Raw genomic sequence first — 19,614 nt, 5'->3', positions numbered from 1 at the left:
TGAGAACCCAGGAGAGCCAAAAATAATGAATGAAAGAAAGAATATAGGAGGTGACTGTGCACCACACCGAGAATGGGTCTGGTTCATTGCCGTGCCTGTTGCTTTCAGTTTCTGCCTTCACTCTGGCAATTTTTTCCTAGTCTGCATTGGTTTCCTGGTTGCCTTTCCTTAATGCATATCAGGGCTCATTCCTCAGGACCCTGGACAGGCTTGAGAAGTGAGAGATGCCAGGGCTCAGTCAGGCAATCTGTGTGCATATACTTGTATAAACATACGTGTGTATGTGTATATATGTATATATATAAACATATATATATATATATGTATGTGTGTGTTGGGGAGTTCTATATGCCTATGATTGTTTTCAATGCTGGGAGGTACAGAGGACAGTTCATGCTATAGAGAAATAATTGACGGTTCATAAGAGGGGAATAGACCTGCAAACAGATTATTGCAATATATGGAGGAATTAAAATCCACCTGAATTTGTTTTATAGCAAAGATAGACAGATGGAGATGAGATGCCTTGATCTGAGGGGCTGTGTTCATAGTCTGAAAATTCCTAAGCTGTACACTTAGGGTTTGGGTAATTTTTTTGTAGGCATGTTGTACTTGAATAAAATCAAGACTTAAAAAATATAAAAGGGGAACTTCCCTGGGGTTCCTGTGGTCAAGATCCCGTGTTTCCAATGCAGGGGGCATGGGTTCAGTCCCTAGACAGGGAACTAGATCCCACATGCCACGTGCTGTGGCCAAAAATAAAAAAATAAAAGGAAGCAGAGGGCCTTGGAAACTCAGAGAATGCAGCAAAGTCGGTTTTGACCTGAGCCTTGGGGACTAGTCACCTCTTGTCCGGCCCGATGTCTCGTTCATCACTGACTCCTTTCCCCAGATGCCGTGTATCCTGTTTGCTGATGTCAGTTTCTCTCACATGACTCCAGAACATTCATTTCTTCCTTGGAACCTTCAGGCATAAGTTTTTTTTTTAAAAAGAACTGAGTGTCTCTTTGGGGACTTTTCTTTTGGATTTCCTTTTCTCTAGGATCAGACTCTCTCAATGTTGTGACATTGACAGGATTTACCTTCACAGACACACAGGGTGACAAGTCCTATGAAAGAATATGCACACTGTGGAGGGCGGGGCCTTTGAGCATGAACTCGTCTGCTCCAGAGGACCCCAGCACGCCTTCCTTGTGTTGGACTCATTCCAGTAAAAAGCCATTTAATACCACTTTGGATATGCTTGGTTCAACATAGCACAACATTCCATAGGCAGATCCACAACTATGAAGAAGTTAGCTGAACTGCCCCTTATTCTCTGACAGTATACATGTACTGCTGCTGCTGCTGCTAAGTCGCGTCAGGCGTGTCCGACTGTGTGCGACCCCATAGACAGCAGCCCACAAGGCTCCCCCGTCCATGGGATTTTCCAGGCAATAGTACTGCAGCGGGGTGCCATTGCCTTCTCTGATACATGGTACAGTTCAGCATAAATGGATTGAGTGATTTTATTTGAAACATTCAGACTTTTTTTCAGAAATGATACATTCACTACACACACAAACACATTTTAAAATATGAATCTAAGCTAGGATGCATTTAGGGTTATTAGGATATGGCAGTTCATTTCCCACCCCCAAAACCCAAGTTATGTGTTTAACAATCGGTGGCCTCAATACCATGTTAGTTTGAAATGCAAAATAGGTGTATATAATATTGTAACTGAACAAGTTAGGAAACATGCAGCATACCACTGTTTCAAACAAGACTTGCAGGTTTCACCATGTTTATTTTTAGAAGCAGAAGTGCCTGGCAATTTAATTTAAGCACCACAATTCAAACATTTGTTCCACTTAGCTGTGACAAGATGTCATTCCATTCAGCCCTTCTTATTTTATTACTTGATTATCCTTCCAAACTGATTTTCCTATAGGTGGAAAGTAAAACATTTAGAAGAAAATGTATTTTAAAAATAACACAAAACTGATTTCTCAATTCATTTCTTCCCGATTAAAACAGAAAAAAATATAGGATAGTCATATGTACTATTAATCTGTGTGTGTCAATTAAGGAAAAAGACTTTCTAGACTCTTTTGTCAACATAACTGTGTGGGCAACAAATCTACATTGTTTGTAGTCAAAGCCTTGTTTTCCCCTTTCTTCAGCTCTTCCTCTTAGCCCTCACATGCGCCTACTTTCTCTGTCACCCTAATTAAACTGTCAGGAAAGCTTGGGATGCTCACTTATACTAGAGTGTCAATGGTTGATATTTTCTGTAGGTGTTATCTCATTTAAAAATACTGGCATTATAACAGGAATCAGAAGTTGAAGGCAAAGGTGTTTAGTGAAGGGTAAGACGGCAGGTGGAAGCTTTACTTCACAGCCTTGTGAAGCCCACTCCAGGGATGCTCCTTGTAGACAAGCGTCTGGTGTGTCTGCCTGTGCAGATCTGTCAGCCATGAACCCTGGCTAGCACATGGACACCCTGCCTGGAGCCTCTGGTGGCAGGTGCTTAGATACACCGATGAGGGCACCCCCTGCAGGGCCGGGAGCAGCTTCTGTATCCCAAACACTTTCTGAAGCCTTGGGTTTCTGGAAGTCTTGTGGAGAGTGCCGACTGCCCTTCTGTCCACTTTTTTTCTCTGCGAGTTCCCGGCGGGCTGCTGTGTATCTGCTTGTGGCCATGACCGATGCAACCATGCACAGGGCAAAGGAACCCCAGGCGAGGCTGTCAACAAAAGGCATGGTTAGGAAAGGGTGCCAGAGAAGGCAATGGCAACCCACTCCAGTACTCTTGCGTGGAGAATCCCAGGGATGCAGGAGCCTTGGTAGGCTGCCGTCTATGGGGTCGCACAGAGTCGGACACGACTGATGTGATTTAGCAGCAGCAGCAGCAGCAGGAAAGGGTGCAGGGCTGATTCCAGGGCTTCCTGCTGGGATGGAAAATCAACTCCTGGTTCTACCCAATTTAGACCTGGGTTTGGGCTTCCCCAGTGGCTCAAACAGTAAAGAATCTGCCTGCAATGCAGAAAACCTGGGTTCGATCACTGGGTTGGGAAGATCCCCTGGAGCGGGGAACGGCTACCCGCTCCAGTATTCAGGCCTGGAGAAGGCCATGGACAGAGGAGCCTGACGGGCTACAGTCCATGGGGTCACAAAGCATTGGACATGACTGAGCGACTAATGCTTTGAATCACAGATCTCAGAGAGCAGTCAACGTGTTTTTGTTGGGAATGTGTGAATGGTAATGAGAACCAGACTTGGGAGTCAGGCATGCACTGTGGGTTTGCAGACATCTCTCATTAACTGTGCAACCTTGAGCTGGTGACTTCACATTTCTGTATCCAATTCTGCATCAAGTCTTTCTAGTAGAACTTCTGTGTCATGACCTGTCTTTCCATTAGAATCGAGGACGGGGTCTCTCTTCACTGAAATATTTATTAGGAATTATAATAGGACTTTTCTCCTTAAACCGTGTTCAAGAAAGTAACAGCAGCACCATCTCTGTTTCTTGAGCGCGTCACTCTGTGCCAAGAATTTTATAAACATAACCTTACATTCTCATAAAAATATCTGAACTGGGTTTTATCATTTTATAGATGAGGAATCTGAGCTACAGAAAGATTAAGAAACTAACCCAAAGTCCCAAGAGTAGCAGGTGGTGGAGCCGTGACCAAGGGCGGTGCTGGTGGTCCTAGAAAACCTGTGTGCATCCCTGCTGGTCCACCGTGGCCAGCGACTCACCAGTATGACCAGCCATAGTCCCACGTCTGAGGCTTCCAATCTTCTGGCCCAAGGTTCACGGTGATTTGAAAAATGGTTGTGTACATCATGTGGGCCACCATGGCTAGGAGCCCTGCACAAGGAAAGCTTGTGAGCTACAGTCAAGAATGCAGTTTTTTACGGCACATGGGTTGGCTGTCCTAGCCCACTAACATCCTCCTTGAGCCCTTCCAAGCAGCCTTCATGTTTTACACGTCTACTGATTTCTTAAGAGTCACCAATCTACACGGTGGTGAATGTTCCTTTGCCATGTCATCTACCTCAAGACCACCTCCTTTTTCTATTTTATCATGTCGCTGTGGGGTGGTTTTTTTTTTTTTTTTTCCTGCTCATACAGCGCAGCATGTGGGATCTTAGTTTCCTGACCAAGGATCAAACCTGGGCCCTTTGCATTGGAAGCTCGGAGTCTTAACTACTGGGCCACAAGTGAAGTCCCCAGAGGCACCAATTTTATATCCTCTGTTTTCCAGAACAGGGAAGAGATCCTTGAGCTACATTTAGCCTGAAGCCATACTTTCCTAAGTTCTGTCACTTTTTCTTTTGAATGTGGATTGTTTGCTAACACAGAAAAACTTTGCATAAAAATCGGAATAGGTTCTGGCCACAGTAGACTTTCACAGCAGGAACTGGTCAGTTCCCAATGTGATTTTCTGTTCTCTGTAAGTGAATTGATCTTTTTGCTTGAGGACCCAGACGATTTTCTTTTCCTTTAACAGTTTTAGTGGGATATGTCTAGGACTTGAATGTACTGTGTCATTTTTTTCCCCCCAGGTATTAGAGTTTTATATGCATAGATTTTGGTCTTTTGTTCCAGAAAGTTTCTTCGAATATTACTTTTAAATATTAGTTATTTTGTTTTTCTTTTTCAGGGGCTCCCATTACAGGGCTATGTTTTAATTTAATAAATGTATGGCAGGGAGTGACCAACTGTGGCTTCAATGGTCAAATAGAAAGTAGTTTTGGGGCGTCTCTAGTGGTCTATGGGCTTCCCTGGTCTATAGGTTCAGACAGTAAAGAATCTGCCTGCAATGCAGGAGACCGGGGTTCCATCCCTGGCTCAGGAAGAGGCCCCGGGGAAGGGAATGGCAACACGCTCCAGTACTGTTGCTGGAGAATCCCATTTGTTGCTAGACAGAGGAGCCTGCTAGCTACAGTTCATGGGGTCGCAAAGAGTCAGACACAACTTAGCAACTGAACAACAATAATGGAAAAATTACTTGGACAACACAGAAGACCAAAAAGAGGAGTTCTTTACTCACAGGGCTATTGACCCCACTTGGATAATTTTTAACAAGCTGCCATTTTTGAGTACTTACTACATACTGTGTGCGTTCTTATTTAGTCATCACCACAGCATTTTGTTTGTTTTTGTATGTTTTGGCTGCACTGGCATGCAAGATCTTCCCTGACCGGGATCAGATCCATGCTCCCTGTAGTGGAAGCACAAATTCTTAGCCACCAGACTGCCAGGGAAGTTCCATCACAGCTTTCTGAGGCAGCTAATTAGAGAAGTGAAGCCACTTGCCCAGAATCACACAGCCAGCAAGTTGGAGATCTCTGAATCCAGGCAGTATTTCTCCACAGACTCATGCTTAACCATTGTACAAATAGGGCAGTCTCTGTCCTCAAAGCCAGTGGACTTCTTCCCCCACAGTTGTGACAAAGACATGCTGATAAATTTTGCTCTCCGTTTGTGCCTATCCCCACTTTTTTCATCAGCCCCCCATTGCTTCCACCAATGGGATTAATTTGGTAACTTCTCCAGTGGACCAGTTGTCCCGCTGAATGGGCCAGCGATAGGAAGAGCCAGTCTGGAGCTCTGCCAGTTCCCTTGGGGGTAGGCTGTAGGGAATTTGCCTGTTCTGATAATGCTCTTGGAAAGTACCTGCAAGCACGGTGAGGATGGCTACTGAGGCATCCACCTTGAGCCAGTGGAACCCAGAGTGATGCCTCACTCTGGAGCCCAGGAGGACCGCACTCGTCAATGTCAGTAGGATATTCAGGACCTCAGCCCCGATAGACAGCCACAAGACACCTGCGAATGTAAGGATAAAAGAGATGCTGGGACTCAGAAATATAGATTCTTTACCATCTGAGCCACCAGGGGAGCCCCTTAGCAATACTAGGATATTCAATCATGTGATTCGGGTCACTTCTAAAACAAAAAATAGATAAATAAAAACCACCACGGGGTGAAAACCACAGAAACCTCTGCTGAGTCTTGGAAAGTTGACAATGCAAGGGGAGTCCTGGGGCTTGAAAGAGAAGCTTTGGGAAGATTGTCATTAGCTGGGAGGGAAAAAAATACTAAGCAAAATTCTTCCTGAAGGATGCTGGAGGTCCCGTTCCCCAGTTCAGAAGTTAACCATGTTATTTTGATTCCACCAGAAGACACTATCTTCATTTTTTGAAGGAGAGGGTAAACTTTACCAGGGAGGATGAAGGAGTCTGAGCATTGAGGTCCCCTGATTCGAGATGCCAAAAATCTCGTTTGTTTCCATGTCAACCTACAATTTATCCTTTTGGTGGGACCCCTCCTGCTGCTTCAGGGAAATAGGTTGGATGTGGAGTGAATAAAAGGGGCAGGGAGCGAAACTGTTATTTGCAAAAAGCCTCCTATAAGGCAGTTTGGTCCTGGGGACACAGCAGTGAAAGAGACATGGTCCATGTCATCACAAAAGCTAAATTCTTGCTGGGGAAACGATACTAGGAAAGTAAGTTTAAATTTGATGAGTGTCATAGAGAGGGAAAACGCTATTGGCAGTGATGAACTAGACTCATCTTTTTTCCTGCTCTGCGGTCACCTTGCATTGATAGTTTGAAATTGGCCTCAGTGGGAGTATTCACACCCCGAACAGCTGCAAATACCGCCTATCAGGGCATCCCCTCCTCCCTGCAGAGTTGATGGTTTAACTTTTTTTAGCATTACTGCCTACAGGGCCCATGAAAAGAGCCAGTGGCTCTGTGGGACTTGAATTCATGGAAAAACTATAAATAACTCGTTCATGTTTTCCCCTCAGCCCAACCAAAACCATAGACATTGTCCAAATGGTGAGAAGGGCTGGGGGACAGAACGTGAGGAAGGTGTTTACCTTGCTCTTCAGCTGGTATTACACTCTGGAAACTTCTGCAGTTTTCACCTGGAAGTAAAAGAAGATAGAATCAAGTAGGGTGAACCTTAACAACGAGGGACAAGCTGTGTTTCCAGCCCCCCCTTGGCAGCATCCACGTCATGTTGAACAAGGATTGGGAAGTGTGGCTGTATTGTTCCCATAGAGGTGGTGCCCCTCCCTGGAGCATCATGATGCAATCCAGCCCCAGGGAATCCAGGCTGGGTCAAATGCCTTGTTATGGCCCAGGACTGGGGGTGGAAATTATGGGGTGGGTGGGTGGGTGGGGGTCACTTCCGGTCAGAAGCTTTACGAGTTAGTGTTTTGCCTAAAAGTTCTCATTTTCTTGCCTCTGAGATCACAGAAGCATATGTCCAGGTGGAGCCTCTCTCTGCCTGGATTCCTGAGTGGCTCCAGTGAGGAGACACCACTTGCCAACTGGCAAAATACAAATAGCAAGAGCTAGAAATGAATTTGGTGGTTTAAACCTGTGGGACTTGGATGTCGTTTGTTATTACAGCGTACCCTAGCCCATCTGGACTGATGCTGCAAGACTTGATGCTGGACTTCCCAAACAGCATCCAGGATGACGTGAGTCTCAAATAATTTCTTTCTGGGTAGAGGGGAAAGTGACAATGTTTGTAATCATTTTAAGAAATGAAATAGAGCAGATTCAGAACTATCTCTGCTATGAAGTGAGTCAGTTACTTGCACTCCATCCTGCTTTCTGGAGTGGGAGAGGAAAGGGAAGAGTTATGTGTGTGAGTACCAGGTACCAGGCAGAACCCACCCCCAGACTTATTCTGTGCTCCAGGGGGTGTGCTTTGCCTGTATCATCAGTCATGTTGCACATATTGGCTAGAAAAGCTTGTGCTGCCCCCTGTGAGGTTTAGTCCCTTTGAAGGATATGAGTCCTTGGTTATCTACTGAATATATTGATGTCACCAAATTCTGGTTTGGGGGTGAGTAATGGATGGAGGATTTGACACCAGGGCGAATCACCCTCTGGGATGTTGTCCCAGGTGGGTACCCCCATCTTGCTCCATTAACACATCAGCTCCGAATTGAATCATAGATGGTGGAGTGGGAGGAGCCGGGGACCTTGCCTGATTTGTCTCTGCACAGTTAGGAAGAGTGTGTCTTAGGACCTCTGAGGGGGAAACATGGTACAGAAAACACGGGTAGAGGCAGTTTCAGCATTAGAACTGGGCTTGCAGGGGCCCAGGACTGTCCCAAGACTGTCCTGCCACATCAGCGATTCAACCCAGGAGCTTAGGTGCCAGGAAGACACATCCTGAGGCTCCCAGTCTGGGCTGCTAGGAGCTAAAAGAGGCAAATGTTAGGGGCATAGATCATTGACTCTTCTTTTTTTTTTTTTTCTTTTTTTTTTTTAATTGGAGGATAATAGCTTTATAGTGTTGTGTTGGTTTCTGTGGTACAACAATGCAAATTGGCCATCAGTAACATATATCCCTACCCTCTTGAGATTCCCTCCCATCCCACCTGTTACTGACTCTTCAGAGGAATGGCTTTCCTATTTCTAAAATTGGTTTAATAGTCCCCATGTTAGCCTTGCTTTGAAGATTAAATGAGATACTAGATAGGAAGAATCCTCCTGCCAATGCAGGAGACTCAGGTTCGATCCCTGGGTCGGGAAGATCCCCTGGAGAAGGGAATAGCTACCCACTCCAGTATTCTTGCCTAAGAAATCCCATGGATAGAGGAGCCTGGTGGGCTGCAGTCCATGCGGTTGAAGAGTCAGACACGACTGAGCAACAAACACTTAGATAGGAAAGCTTCTCTCCTGGTTAATATGTACTTAAACCCTACTGCTGTCTTTCTGCTTAATGCATGGAGGACTGAACATCTAACTAGCCTTCTAGTGAGGGCTGCCTTATCTCAATGGGGGGTAAAAGGAGGCAAGTCCAGAGCCAGGGGCAGGGCAGAGTGAAACTGGGACCGGCCAAGGAGATTAAGAGAATTCACAATAGCTTAGAAGGGTGAGTTTAGTGTGGATCAGACCGCAGTGACCCCTTGATTAATATGAATCCTCAGAAATAATGTTCCTTTTGAATAGGTCCAGCAGGATTAAAAGGAAAAATCTTTATAAATCCCATGAAGCCAGACAGGCAGGTGTTACATAGCTGGACAGAGGTTTGCCAGCCAAGCGGTATAGCCAGCCAGCCTGAGAAATGGTGTCCGAGTCCTGGGGATGGACTCTGGCACCCCGTCTGCTTTTTCTCCCCAAACCCCCACCCACTATGGTGTGCCTAGGCCCCTTTGTGCTTGAATTTCTTGGTTCAGCAGAACCGCACAGAGTCTGGAATCAACACATTCTGCTGACTAATTCATTCACCCAAGAGAAAGAATATTGAGTTGAAAAGCTGCTCTAACCATGAATGTTTGGTTTTTTCTATTTCTTTTTTTAAAAAACTTTTTATTTCGTATTGGGGTAGAGTCAATTAACAATGCTGTGATAGTTTCAAGTAAACAGCAAAGGGACTTGGTCATACATATACGTGTATCCATTCTCCCCGAACTCCTCTCCCATCTGGGCTGCCACATAACATTGAGCAGAGTTCCTTGTGCTCTACAGTAGGTCATTGTTGATTATCCATTTTAAATACAGCAGAGTGTACATATCCATCCCAAGCTCCCTATCCTTCCGCCTGGCTACCTACCATAAGTTCGTTCTCTAAGAGGAGTTTTTATTTTACATCTTCATTTCAGATGATGCGTTCTCTCTTTAGAGGCGTTGGGAAGAAGGTGCAGAGCTATTTAGAAAATGACCTCCAGGTAGGGGGGTCACTACATAGCACTCCAGGTAGGGGGTCCCCAGAGGACTCTATTAGGGTGTCCAACGGAGGGTCAACTTTTAGGGGGATGCAGATGAAGCTGATTAAGAAGGGAAATACCCAGGAAGCTGCAGTGGGCAGCAGAGCTGGGGGTGACCAGACACCCTTTGATCCCTTTCTTGTGCTTGTTCAGGGCCCAGGAGCATCCTCCCCAGGCTGGAGTCCTTGCGGCCAGGTCTCTGTAGCCCCCCTCGTCCCTCCTGTCCCTCTCTGTGGGTGCCACCATCCACCTCCAGTTGTAATCTGCTCCTTTCCTTATGCATCAACTCGCCCAGGCATTTGTGCTAAATTAGACTGACTAGCAGAAGTGTGTGTGGAGCAATCTCCCTGCAGGGGCCCCAGGCTGCAGTCTTCCCAGGCAGGCTCTCTTGGGTCTAGGTGATGTTTTCACATGGAAAGCCAGAGAGCTTACATCCCGGAACCACCAGAGGACCCGTTTATGCTGAGCTCACCTGTGCTCCCAAGCGTCTCCTCACATGACTGCCAGAGCCCCACGTGGAACCTGCGCTGGACGAACTTGTCATCCCCCATCTCCCAAATGTACTGGACGGGCTGGGTCCCATTGTTGCTGCTGCCACGGCTGTAGTGGATGCAGTGCAGCACCCCCGGACGATCCTGGCACAGCGGCTTTGCCACCCGCCGCGTGCCCTCGCACCAGTAGCTGCTGCTCACGGCCGTGAGGGAGAAGGTGAGGGCCAGGCAGACCAGGAGGAGGGCCAGAGCCCGCTGCTGCCTGGCCCACTGGTCCATGGCTGAATGCGGGGTGCGGCGGCAGGATGAGCAGTGGGGTCCCCCTCGCTTGCCTCATCCTGGTACCCGCCCCACCTCGGTCCACCATCTGGCATCCTTACCTCTCCCCGCATGTCCCCCTGGGGAACTGGTGCTCTCCAGGGTGTGACATCTGTGCCCGAAGGAGCCACAGAGCTGGGCCGTGCTCCCTTCAACACTGTCAGCCCTTCAGTCCTTCCCATGATGTAGGGGTGCTGGTTTTCTGTTTTTGTTCTTTTTTTTTTTTTTTTTCGCAAGGGCAGAACTTCATTTATTCCCATGTGATGTGAGCAACTCTTTTGTTGAACTGGATGACTGTTTTTAGATACTGGAAGAAAATGTCCTTCCATTTTGTGTTAGGCACAATGGAATAGCTACAGATCCAACTCGAAATGCTCTTAAATTTGATTCGTGTTATTCACTTTCACCATCACTTTCTAAAGAACTGTTTATTTTGAATTGGAGTATAGTTGATTAACAATATTGTGATAGTTTTAGGTGAACAGTGAAGGTTCTCAGCCGTCCATATACATGTATCCATTCTCCCCCAAACTCCCTTCCCATCCAGGCTGCTGCAAAACACTGAGCAGAGATGCCATTTTTGTTCTTTTTTAAATTGTAATGAAATACACATAATACAGAGTTTACTGTCTTAATCATTTTTAAGTGCACTCTTAAGCACATTCAAGTCTGCCACAAAGCTCCAGAACTCTTTTTATCTTACAAAAACTGAAATTCTGTCCCCATTAAATGCCAATTCCCCTTTCCTCTTCCCCTAGCCCCTATGATACTCTCCATGAATTTGGTCACTCGAGTTATATGTGGAATTTGTCTTTTTGTGACTGACTTATTTCACGTGGCATGATGTCCTCAAGGGTTCCACGTGGCATCTGGAACACAAAGGTTCTCCATTCTATGATAGACACCTCCCAAAGAAAAACCCCCCTCCCCCATTATGACGGAGAATCAACCTGGGCAGGTGGGAGAAAAGGCCGGTGTTATCTGGGTCCACATCGCTTAGCCTGGATTTTCCGGCTGGCAAAGACCAAGGACTGTGCTGTGAGCTGTGTCTGTGTGGTTGCCAGTCTTGTGGGAAGAGGAGTTACCTCCTTTTATCACTAGATGGCATCCATCCAACGAGTGGGGAAGTCGTGTGTAGCTGTCCCCTCCCCACAACCCCTGTCCCTTTAGAAAAAGGCTGTTTTTGAGAAAAAGTTCAGAGAGGCTAGACAGAATATTCTTATCAAGCAGGCGGCACTGTTTTTGCCAGTAGGTGATTGGGAAGACAATCTGTAAAGTGCATCACAGACTAGCTTTACAGCCGCATGGAAGGATCAGAACCATCATGTGGGCAGTTTTCTCCCTCTGGGTTACTCCATTCCTCTCTCTGCTGTCCCAAAGGGATGACCACATGAATTCCAGAGGTCGCATCATTATGTGAGTCCATCTTGGGGTAGGGGGGGTCTGTGTTCATTTTGGATGTTTTACTGCTGGTATTTAAAATCTTGCCATGTGGGTTTTTGTTTTTTTTGTTTTTTTTTTTTTAAGCTGTCAAAGGATTTCTATTAAGGGATGCTCACCTGTTTTGCCCCAACTGTTCAAAGTTCACTCACTTGGGAAAGTTAACCAAGATGAGAGCCTCTGGTCCAGCTTATGGGGGGAAAAAAAGCCTAAATGGAAACACGGTGTTCCTGTCTCTTGCTGACCTGCATTTCATACAATCAGGACATCTTCTGTGGAATCTCAAGTTCAGGAAAGTCTTGGGAGGGGCTGGACAGGGAGGGGTGGATGAGAAGGGCCAAGCAGAATATCTCAGAGACACAGTGCTGAACCTACTAGAAAAAAGGAACTCACCTAGAGGGTTAGGGTCAGATATGGGACCTTATCAAGCTTCTGTGGTCAGGTGACTGGTCAGAAGACCTAGGTATCTTGGCTCTGCCTTTAACATGCTGTGTGGCCTTGGGCAAGCCACCTAACCTCTCTGAACCTCAATGTTGCAGCCATCAAGCAGAGAACTAACCATCCCCTCACAGGGTTATTGTAAAGATGAAAGAAGTAGGCTGTCAGGTGAGAAGATTTTGTCCATGTGAGTTGTGGTGGAAAACGACACACCTGTTAGTTGGCAATAATGGATCATGGGTTCTGACAAAGGATCTGCCTGGTGGACTGAGCAACCTTTGCTCCCAGGTGAGAGCCATCTAGAGGCGAGCACGTTTTTGACGTTTCAGCATGTTGGTTCGCTGCTATGAAGCAGGAGCTCAAGTCGGTGATGGGGTTTTGTTTTGTTTTAAGTATTTATTTGGCTGTTCTGGGTCTTTGTGGCTGTGCAGTGGCTTTCTCTAGCTCCAGAGAATGAGGGCTGCTCTGTAACTGTGGTGCGTGAGCTTCTCTTGTGCAACACAGGCTCTAGCACACTCAGGCTTCTATAGTCGTGGCACATGGGCTTAGCTGCTCCACGACATGTGGAATCCTATTTTCCCCGGCCAGAGACTGAACCCCTGTCCCCTGCCTGGCCAGGTGGATTCCCAACCACTGGACCCCCAGGGAAGCCCACTGATGGGGGTTTTGCTTCAGGCCCTGGGGCAGGAGTTGGTGTCTCCTGGGCAGAAAAGCTGTCTTTCTGGAAGTCTTGGCATAAACAGGGCCCAGAGGAGACCCTGCCTTGGTAGCTGGGCTCAGCCCATCCTGGACAAACTTAAAGCCTCAATAACAAGTGTCCCCCATGATGAAGATGCCCACCTCAGACCTGGAGGCCCATCCTCCCACCACTGGTCCTCAGGGCCTGGAATCCAGGTCAGTCCCACCCTGGTCCTTTGCAGCTGGTGGGGCTTCAGGGGTGGAACCCACCGGCTGCCTTGCCTCTTCTCCTGGGCGGCCTCTGCCCAGGAAGTCCCAGCACTTGGGGGAGGTTTGGGAAAAATCTCCCTGCCTTTTGAGGGGGAGGCGGGACGGGGGATGAGAAACTCTGGAGATTCGGTAGATGGCTCTAGACTGGGCCAGACGCTCTCAGGGGCGGCGTGCGGAGGGTTTGTGCAAACATCTCGCTGAAGGAAGAGGAATGCAAGAGGCGGCCGCCTGCGGTACATCTTGGACCGTTCGGAGGATGTGCTGAAACTTGTGACCCACAGCGAGAAAGATGAGGCCGGGGCCGAGCTGGGCAGGGGCCCGGAGGAGGGCAGTGAGCCCCCTGCCTGGAGCCCATGTGCTGCTCATGGGCACCCCTGCTGCCCAGGGGGCTGGGCCTCTCTCCTCCCCCCGCGAGCCAGCTCGCTGGACCCCTGCGAGGCCCTTCCTGGCCCTTCTGCTTCTGGTTTCCATCAAACAAGTAAGAGCCGTTTGTATTATTATTGTTATTGTTATTATTATCAGTTGTATGTATTTTCTGATGATAGAAGCACTTCAGGCCTCTTGTAGGCAATTTGGAAAATGTAAAATGGTATTAAGGCAATGACAATCAACCATAACCCAAGCCTTCAGAGGTAATCACTGTTGATATTTTGGCATATGTTCCTCAAATCCTTTTTCTATGCATTTTTTTTTCTTCCCCAGCTGGAATTAGGATGTGGAAAACATTTTGTATCCTGGTCTCCCCTTTACATCAGATGATAAGCATTTTTGCATGTCAGCGTGAACTCTGCAAATAGCATTTAAAAATCCCTGCATGTTTCCTTTGTTCGCTTTCATCATTATTCCAGGTTTGAGTATTTAGACTGAATGAGTGGATTTTTTTTTCTTTCCTTCCTATCTTCCTTTTTCCTTCCTTCCTATTATAAAAATACAGAATGCTTTTTGTTTACAGAAATAAACTCATAAAATCCGGAGATGTATAAATTCAAACTACAAATTACTGTACTCCCACCACCCAGAGATCACCCTTATTCACATTTTTTGGCTTACACTCACACTTTTCTACCATTTATTTACATAGTTTAAAAGAAAAACAACAGGCTTATACTATAAATATTTTTTTTGCAATCTGCTTTTTTCCTTAACAAAATACTTATTAACCCAAGCTAACATTTTTGTTGAACACTTACTATGCTCCAGGTCTGATGCCAGGTCTGGGGCTCTTTATCTTATTTCATGCTCTCAGCAAACCTAGGAGGGAGGTTTTCCTGTTAACCCCATTTACAGATGAGAAAACTGAAGCTTAAGGAAGTTGAACGTCTTTCTGTCAGAAAATTGGGCTCTATGGCGTGATGTTTAAGGACTTCAGGGGTGAATCATAATGTATGTTTGTAACTATCTTCTTTAGATGGGCATTCTGGTAGCTTGTTTTTTCTCATCCAAGGAGACGAGACATTTGCCCCTTCCCTTTGTGATTCCTTTTTTTTTTTTTTCAATTTTTTAAAATGTATTTGTCTGTGCTGGGTCTTAGTTGCAGCATTTGTTGTTCAGTAGCTAAGCTGTGTTGACTCTTTGTGACCCCACGGACTGCAGCATGCTGGGCTTCCCTGTTCTTCACTATCTTCTGGAGTTTGCTCCAACTCGTGTCCATTGAGTCTATGATGCCATCCAACCAGCTGAGAACTCTTAGTTGCAGCATGTGGGTCTAGTATCCTGACCAGGGATGGAACCTGGGCCGCCTGCAATGGGAGTGAGGATTCTTAGCCACTGGACCATCAGGGACGTCCCTCAAGGTTTCTTCTTTATTCTGGGCCATGATGTGAAGGAGCTTCAGTTCCCTTCACCTGAGTGAGGAAGTGCTTTGAGAACTCAATGCTTCTCTTCTTCCTTTGGTCCACGGGAAGAGTTCATCTCCGCTTGCAGCCTTGGAAATCTGTATTCCTCCTGCCCCCACAGAGGGAGGGCTGGGGTGCTGGGTCTCATCAGTGCTCACCTTATCAGACTTTCTCTGATGCTGGTCCAGAACCTGACGGGCAGAAAACCCACACCAAATTCTCTACATCCACGTCCTCCCAGAGGCTGTAGACAGTAGATGTGAACCCGGTCCAGGGTTGCCTGGGATTCTTGCCATGGAGGCTGCCTCTCGGCGAGTGACCATAACGTTCCTGGGGGCAGGTGGCCTGGGACTTCGTTAGTGGCGGGCCGTTGTTGGAAGCGTTGATACAGATCTCTCACCCTTGCTCCAGTTCCCTGTCTCATATTCAAACGGAGTATATGTTCAGCTAACTCTCTGGTTTTGTCCATCTCCTCTCCACAACCACGGGTCGGCTGTCTCTTAGGTGCCAAGTTCTGCTGCAGCACTTGGCATTTTGTCCTAATGGTCTTGCCCAAATCCCACAACGAGCCTCTGAAAAGGTGGCTGTCACTGGCCACCAAGATTCACAGGATCTTGTCTGATCACCTGCGATGAGATAGCTTGTGAGCAGTGGAGACACTGCGCCTCCCCCCAGGGTACTTGAAAGTCCTGTGTTCTTTCTTCCCCAGCATTCCTTGGAAGCTGTTAACATACGAATATTTCTATGTGACAACAGCCGAATCTGCAGTGAGTCAGGCTGGCGGATGACGCTGACCAAGCCACACCTTGGTATATTTATAATCGATAATGTGCCTATGGGCAGCCTGTCTTCCCCATCTCCACCACCCAGTCTGTTTTCAGAACCTCTTCCCTCTGTCTGTCCTGTGTTATGTGTATAAAATCCTGAAGACCCTCCTCTTGGTCACCCATCTTAAAGCCCAACTTCTTTCTCCAAATGTTTATGTTATACGAGCCTTGGCATAGATTTCCGTGATGACTTTTGCTCGTAGCCGTTCACCCTGCATGGATATAAATGACCATGGCGTGTTTTTTTGGCAGGAAGTCACCATAAAATTCCCTTAATGAGGAATTCTCAGGGATAGTTTAGATTCTAAATTTGAACTGGGAAACAGTGCTATATCCTCATGCCTCCTCCCCCTTCCCACAGCTCAGCTGAGTTAATTAGGAGTTGCTTTGGTGTCAAAAAATATAAACTCTTCAGGCTCTTTAAGAAGTGAATATGTGATTCTTTCATACTTTGCCAATGAGAGTGTAAAAAGGTGCATATTTTTAAATTAAAAAAAATTCTTTCTGGCTAGGATCATTTGGCAGTATATTGTCAAAAGCTTTTAAAAATGTATAGTTGATGACCCAGAAATTCCAACTCAAAGAATTTTCCCTAAGAAAACAAAGATGTGCTCGAATGTTTAGCTGTGAATATTTTCATTACAGCATCATTTATATTAGCAAACATCTAGAACAATGTAGGTGTTCAATTTGCTAGAGGATTTGAGAAATAAATTGTATCACATTCATATGTAGAAAAATACAGAGCTCTTAAAATGATGTTTTAAAAGTATAGTTTTAGAAATGGAAATATAGGCACAGTGTATATTCTAGTGGAAAAAGAAACTACACAACAATATGATTATCTTTTGGGTTAAAATGAAAGAGAAAAGAAAGAAAAAAGAGAAAGGATTGTATGTGAGTGCAGAGAGAAGAGTCTGGAGGGAGATAGTTATTTCTGGGTAAAAAGATTAAGATTTCATTTCTTCTCCCCTTTCTGCTTGTCTTCATTTTTTATTTTATCTACAGTGAAGTTTATTCCTTTGGTAACAAAGAATAATAGAGGTTTTTTTGAAAGCAAGTCAACAGAAGCTTTTTTTTCACCTTTTTCTTAATCCCTTCTCTGTTGAGTGAGTTGGTGCTGGTTACCCTTGCGAGAGAAAGAGGAATCAGGATTGAGCTGGATTTTTCCAGCTAGAAAATATCCACTCATCACTACTTTATTAGGATTTGGCTGTGATTGAACTTAGATTAGCCTTTCATGTTTTTGGTGTCCTTAGGACAAGTACCTGGGAAGATAATCAGAGTTCGTCCAGCTTTTCTAGACTGATCAGATTGAGTGCTGCTTTGGTTTTATTTTTCCTTTTGACCATGGCCGTCAGTCATGGGAAAGAACAGGGGGATAAGAGAATATTAGTCCATAGACAGCTCACATATACGATTGATTTTATTGTCTCTCTCTCTGTTAGGTCCTGGTGCATATAAACAGCACTTTATCCAAGGAAAGGTCTTCACTTGGGTGACTTGGAGGATCCTGGAAGCTGACGATTTAGTTATCAACATCTCTGCCAAATTTGTAAAATTAATATAGTCAGTTATGTTCCCATTAGGACATGTATTTCTTTAAACAGTGTGTTACTAATGTACCATTGTGCCTCTTGGGCCATAACAGAGAAAGAGAGATTATTAATGGAGATTTAAAATGCACTGGAAACAGAAACCAAGGGATAAATACCAATCATTTCATCATCATTATCATCATGATAACTACTTACTGGATAATCCTATCATTCCCAAACTGTGTGCTAAGATGTCCCAGGGCACCCCTGCTGTGAACTGGCAGGGGTGCTGTTAGGAATTTTAATTTTTTGAGGGAAGCAGGGATACACTCCATCTGTGAATGATGAACTCGAGGTAATCCATGGTTTCAACATTATATGGCAATACTTTCCCTTGGATGATGTATCTTTGCAAAGCTGGGATTCTTTGCATCTTCTGTGATAAAAAGCAAACACTGCAAAAATCAGGGTGGAACAGGAACACAGGTGGTAGTGGTCAATCTGACTGTTAGGTTTGAGATGTTTTACTATCCCCACTGGGCTTCCCTGGTGGCTCAGACAGTAAAGAATCCACCTGCAATGCAGGAGATATGGGTTTGATCCCTGGATTGAGGGCATGGTCACCCACTCTAGTATTCTTGCCTGGAGAATCCCCATGGACAGAGGAGCCTGGCAGGCTGCAGTCCATGGGGTCACAGAGATTCTGAACGACTGAGCGACTAAGCACAAGCACACATCATCCCCAGTAGGTACTAAGTTGTTAGGAGGTAAATATTTAATAAGTTGTTTGGCCTATCTACTTAATTAATGGCACTCTGTTTGTTTTTTGGCTGCTCTGGGTCTTTCTGCTATGCACGGGCTTTCTTTAGTTGCAGCACATGGGCGTCTCCTTGTGGAGGCTCCTCTTGTTGTGGAGCGCAGGCTCTAGGTGTGTGGGCTTCTGTACTTGCGGTGTGTGGGCTTAGTTGCCCTGCAGCAAGTTGAGTCCTCCCGGACCAGGGATCAAGCCCTTGTGCCCTGCATTGGCAGGCGAATTCTTAACCACTGGACCTCCAGGGAAGTCTGATTAGTGGAACTTTAGATTCGGTATTTCTATTGGCCTGGGGGTGCTGTGGAAAAATTATTAAGACTGGAAAGGAAGCAAGAATTGAGAAAGTTTGGGAACCTCTAGTCTAACGATGACCATACTTGCTTGTCTTCAGAAAGCTCTCTGTGTCATTTTCTGGAAAAATTGCAAAGGAACTACTCACAGACCCTGTGGATGCCATGGGATTGGGTCTGGGGCATGCTGGGGAGCAGTGAGGGTGAGGGGTGAGGTAGATTGAACTAATTACTCAGGAGGTGAAAACTAGCAACCTGTAGGGCCCGTGGATGGTTTTAGTTTGTTTTGTTCTCTCTGTATGCATGTGTGTGTTTGAATGCCTTTCAATAAAATATCTCTGCAATTTACAATAGTCTCCCCCACATCTGGCTTCCCAGGTGGCTCAGTGGTAAAGAACCTACCTGACAATGCAAGAGATGCAGGTTTGATCCCTGGGTCTGGAAGACCCCCTGGAGAAGGAAATGGCAACCTACTCCAGTATTCTTTCCTGGAAAATCCCAATGGATAGAGGAGCCTGGTGGGCTACAGTCCACGGGGTCACAAAAGAGTTGGATGCAACTTAGTGACTAAACAACAGCAGCAATATTTAAGATAGGACATAAGATACAAAAGAAATTGTTCCGTGGTGCAGGCCATTATGGGCTTATCAGTGGGAAGGTTTGAGAATCATGGTGTGAGGTGATAATTTGTGATAAAATGTGATAACGTGCTTGCTGGTAACTGGAGTTCACTATGATTTTTTTTTTCTGCTCAGGTTACAGGATCTCTCCTTGAGGAGACAACTCGGAAGTGGGCTCAGTATAAAGAGAAGTGTCTGAGAGACTTACTCAAGGAAACTTCTGGTAAGCACACGTATCAGTTATCTATGGCTGTGTAACAGATCGTCCCAAAGCTTAGTGGCTCAAAACAGTAATAACAATGATTTACTATCTCTCATGGGCTTTCCCAG

General features: G+C 45.8%; 2 protein-coding genes across 4 annotated transcripts in view; one reads left to right on the top strand and one right to left on the bottom strand.

Moving 5' to 3' along the window:
• Nucleotides 1-2,469: 2,469 nt before the first annotated feature.
• Nucleotides 2,470-10,924, bottom strand: GSG1L2 (GSG1 like 2). Its single transcript, XM_006041703.4, has 5 exons — nt 10,201-10,924; nt 6,876-6,923; nt 5,669-5,818; nt 3,745-3,856; nt 2,470-2,728 (listed from the first exon to the last, which is right to left on the bottom strand). Exons 1-5 carry the CDS (start codon nt 10,496-10,498, stop codon nt 2,470-2,472), a joined length of 867 nt encoding a protein of 288 aa, XP_006041765.4. The 5' UTR covers nt 10,499-10,924.
• Nucleotides 7,270-19,614, top strand: part of GLP2R (glucagon like peptide 2 receptor) — a 49,665-nt gene continuing 37,320 nt past the window's right edge. Inside the window, exons 1-2 of one of the 3 annotated variants that reach the window (XM_044939282.2) lie at nt 7,270-7,484; nt 19,420-19,507. In XM_044939282.2, the coding sequence (XP_044795217.1) occupies nt 7,395-7,484; nt 19,420-19,507 (178 nt within the window). In that variant the 5' untranslated portion in view covers nt 7,270-7,394. Of the gene's footprint in view, nt 7,485-13,481; nt 13,842-19,419; nt 19,508-19,614 lie in introns of those variants that run through there. The other 2 variants (XM_025280559.3, XM_006041670.4) reach the window with 2 other exon arrangements.

The sequence above is a fragment of the Bubalus bubalis genome, chromosome 3 (assembly GCF_019923935.1).
Source record: "Bubalus bubalis isolate 160015118507 breed Murrah chromosome 3, NDDB_SH_1, whole genome shotgun sequence".
Classification (NCBI taxonomy): domain Eukaryota; kingdom Metazoa; phylum Chordata; class Mammalia; order Artiodactyla; family Bovidae; genus Bubalus; species Bubalus bubalis.
This window is presented reverse-complemented; position numbering and strand designations above follow the sequence as displayed.

Coding starts and splice junctions, on each gene's coding strand:
- GSG1L2 (XM_006041703.4), bottom strand. CDS start 10,498: ATGGACCAGTGGGCCAGGCAGCAGCGGGCTCTGGCCCTCCTCCTGGTC. Junction 6,924..10,200: donor GGAGACGCTTGGGAGCACAG/GTGAGCTCAGCA, acceptor TTTTACTTCCAG/GTGAAAACTGCAGAAGTTTC. Junction 5,819..6,875: donor AATACCAGCTGAAGAGCAAG/GTAAACACCTTC, acceptor TTACATTCGCAG/GTGTCTTGTGGCTGTCTATC.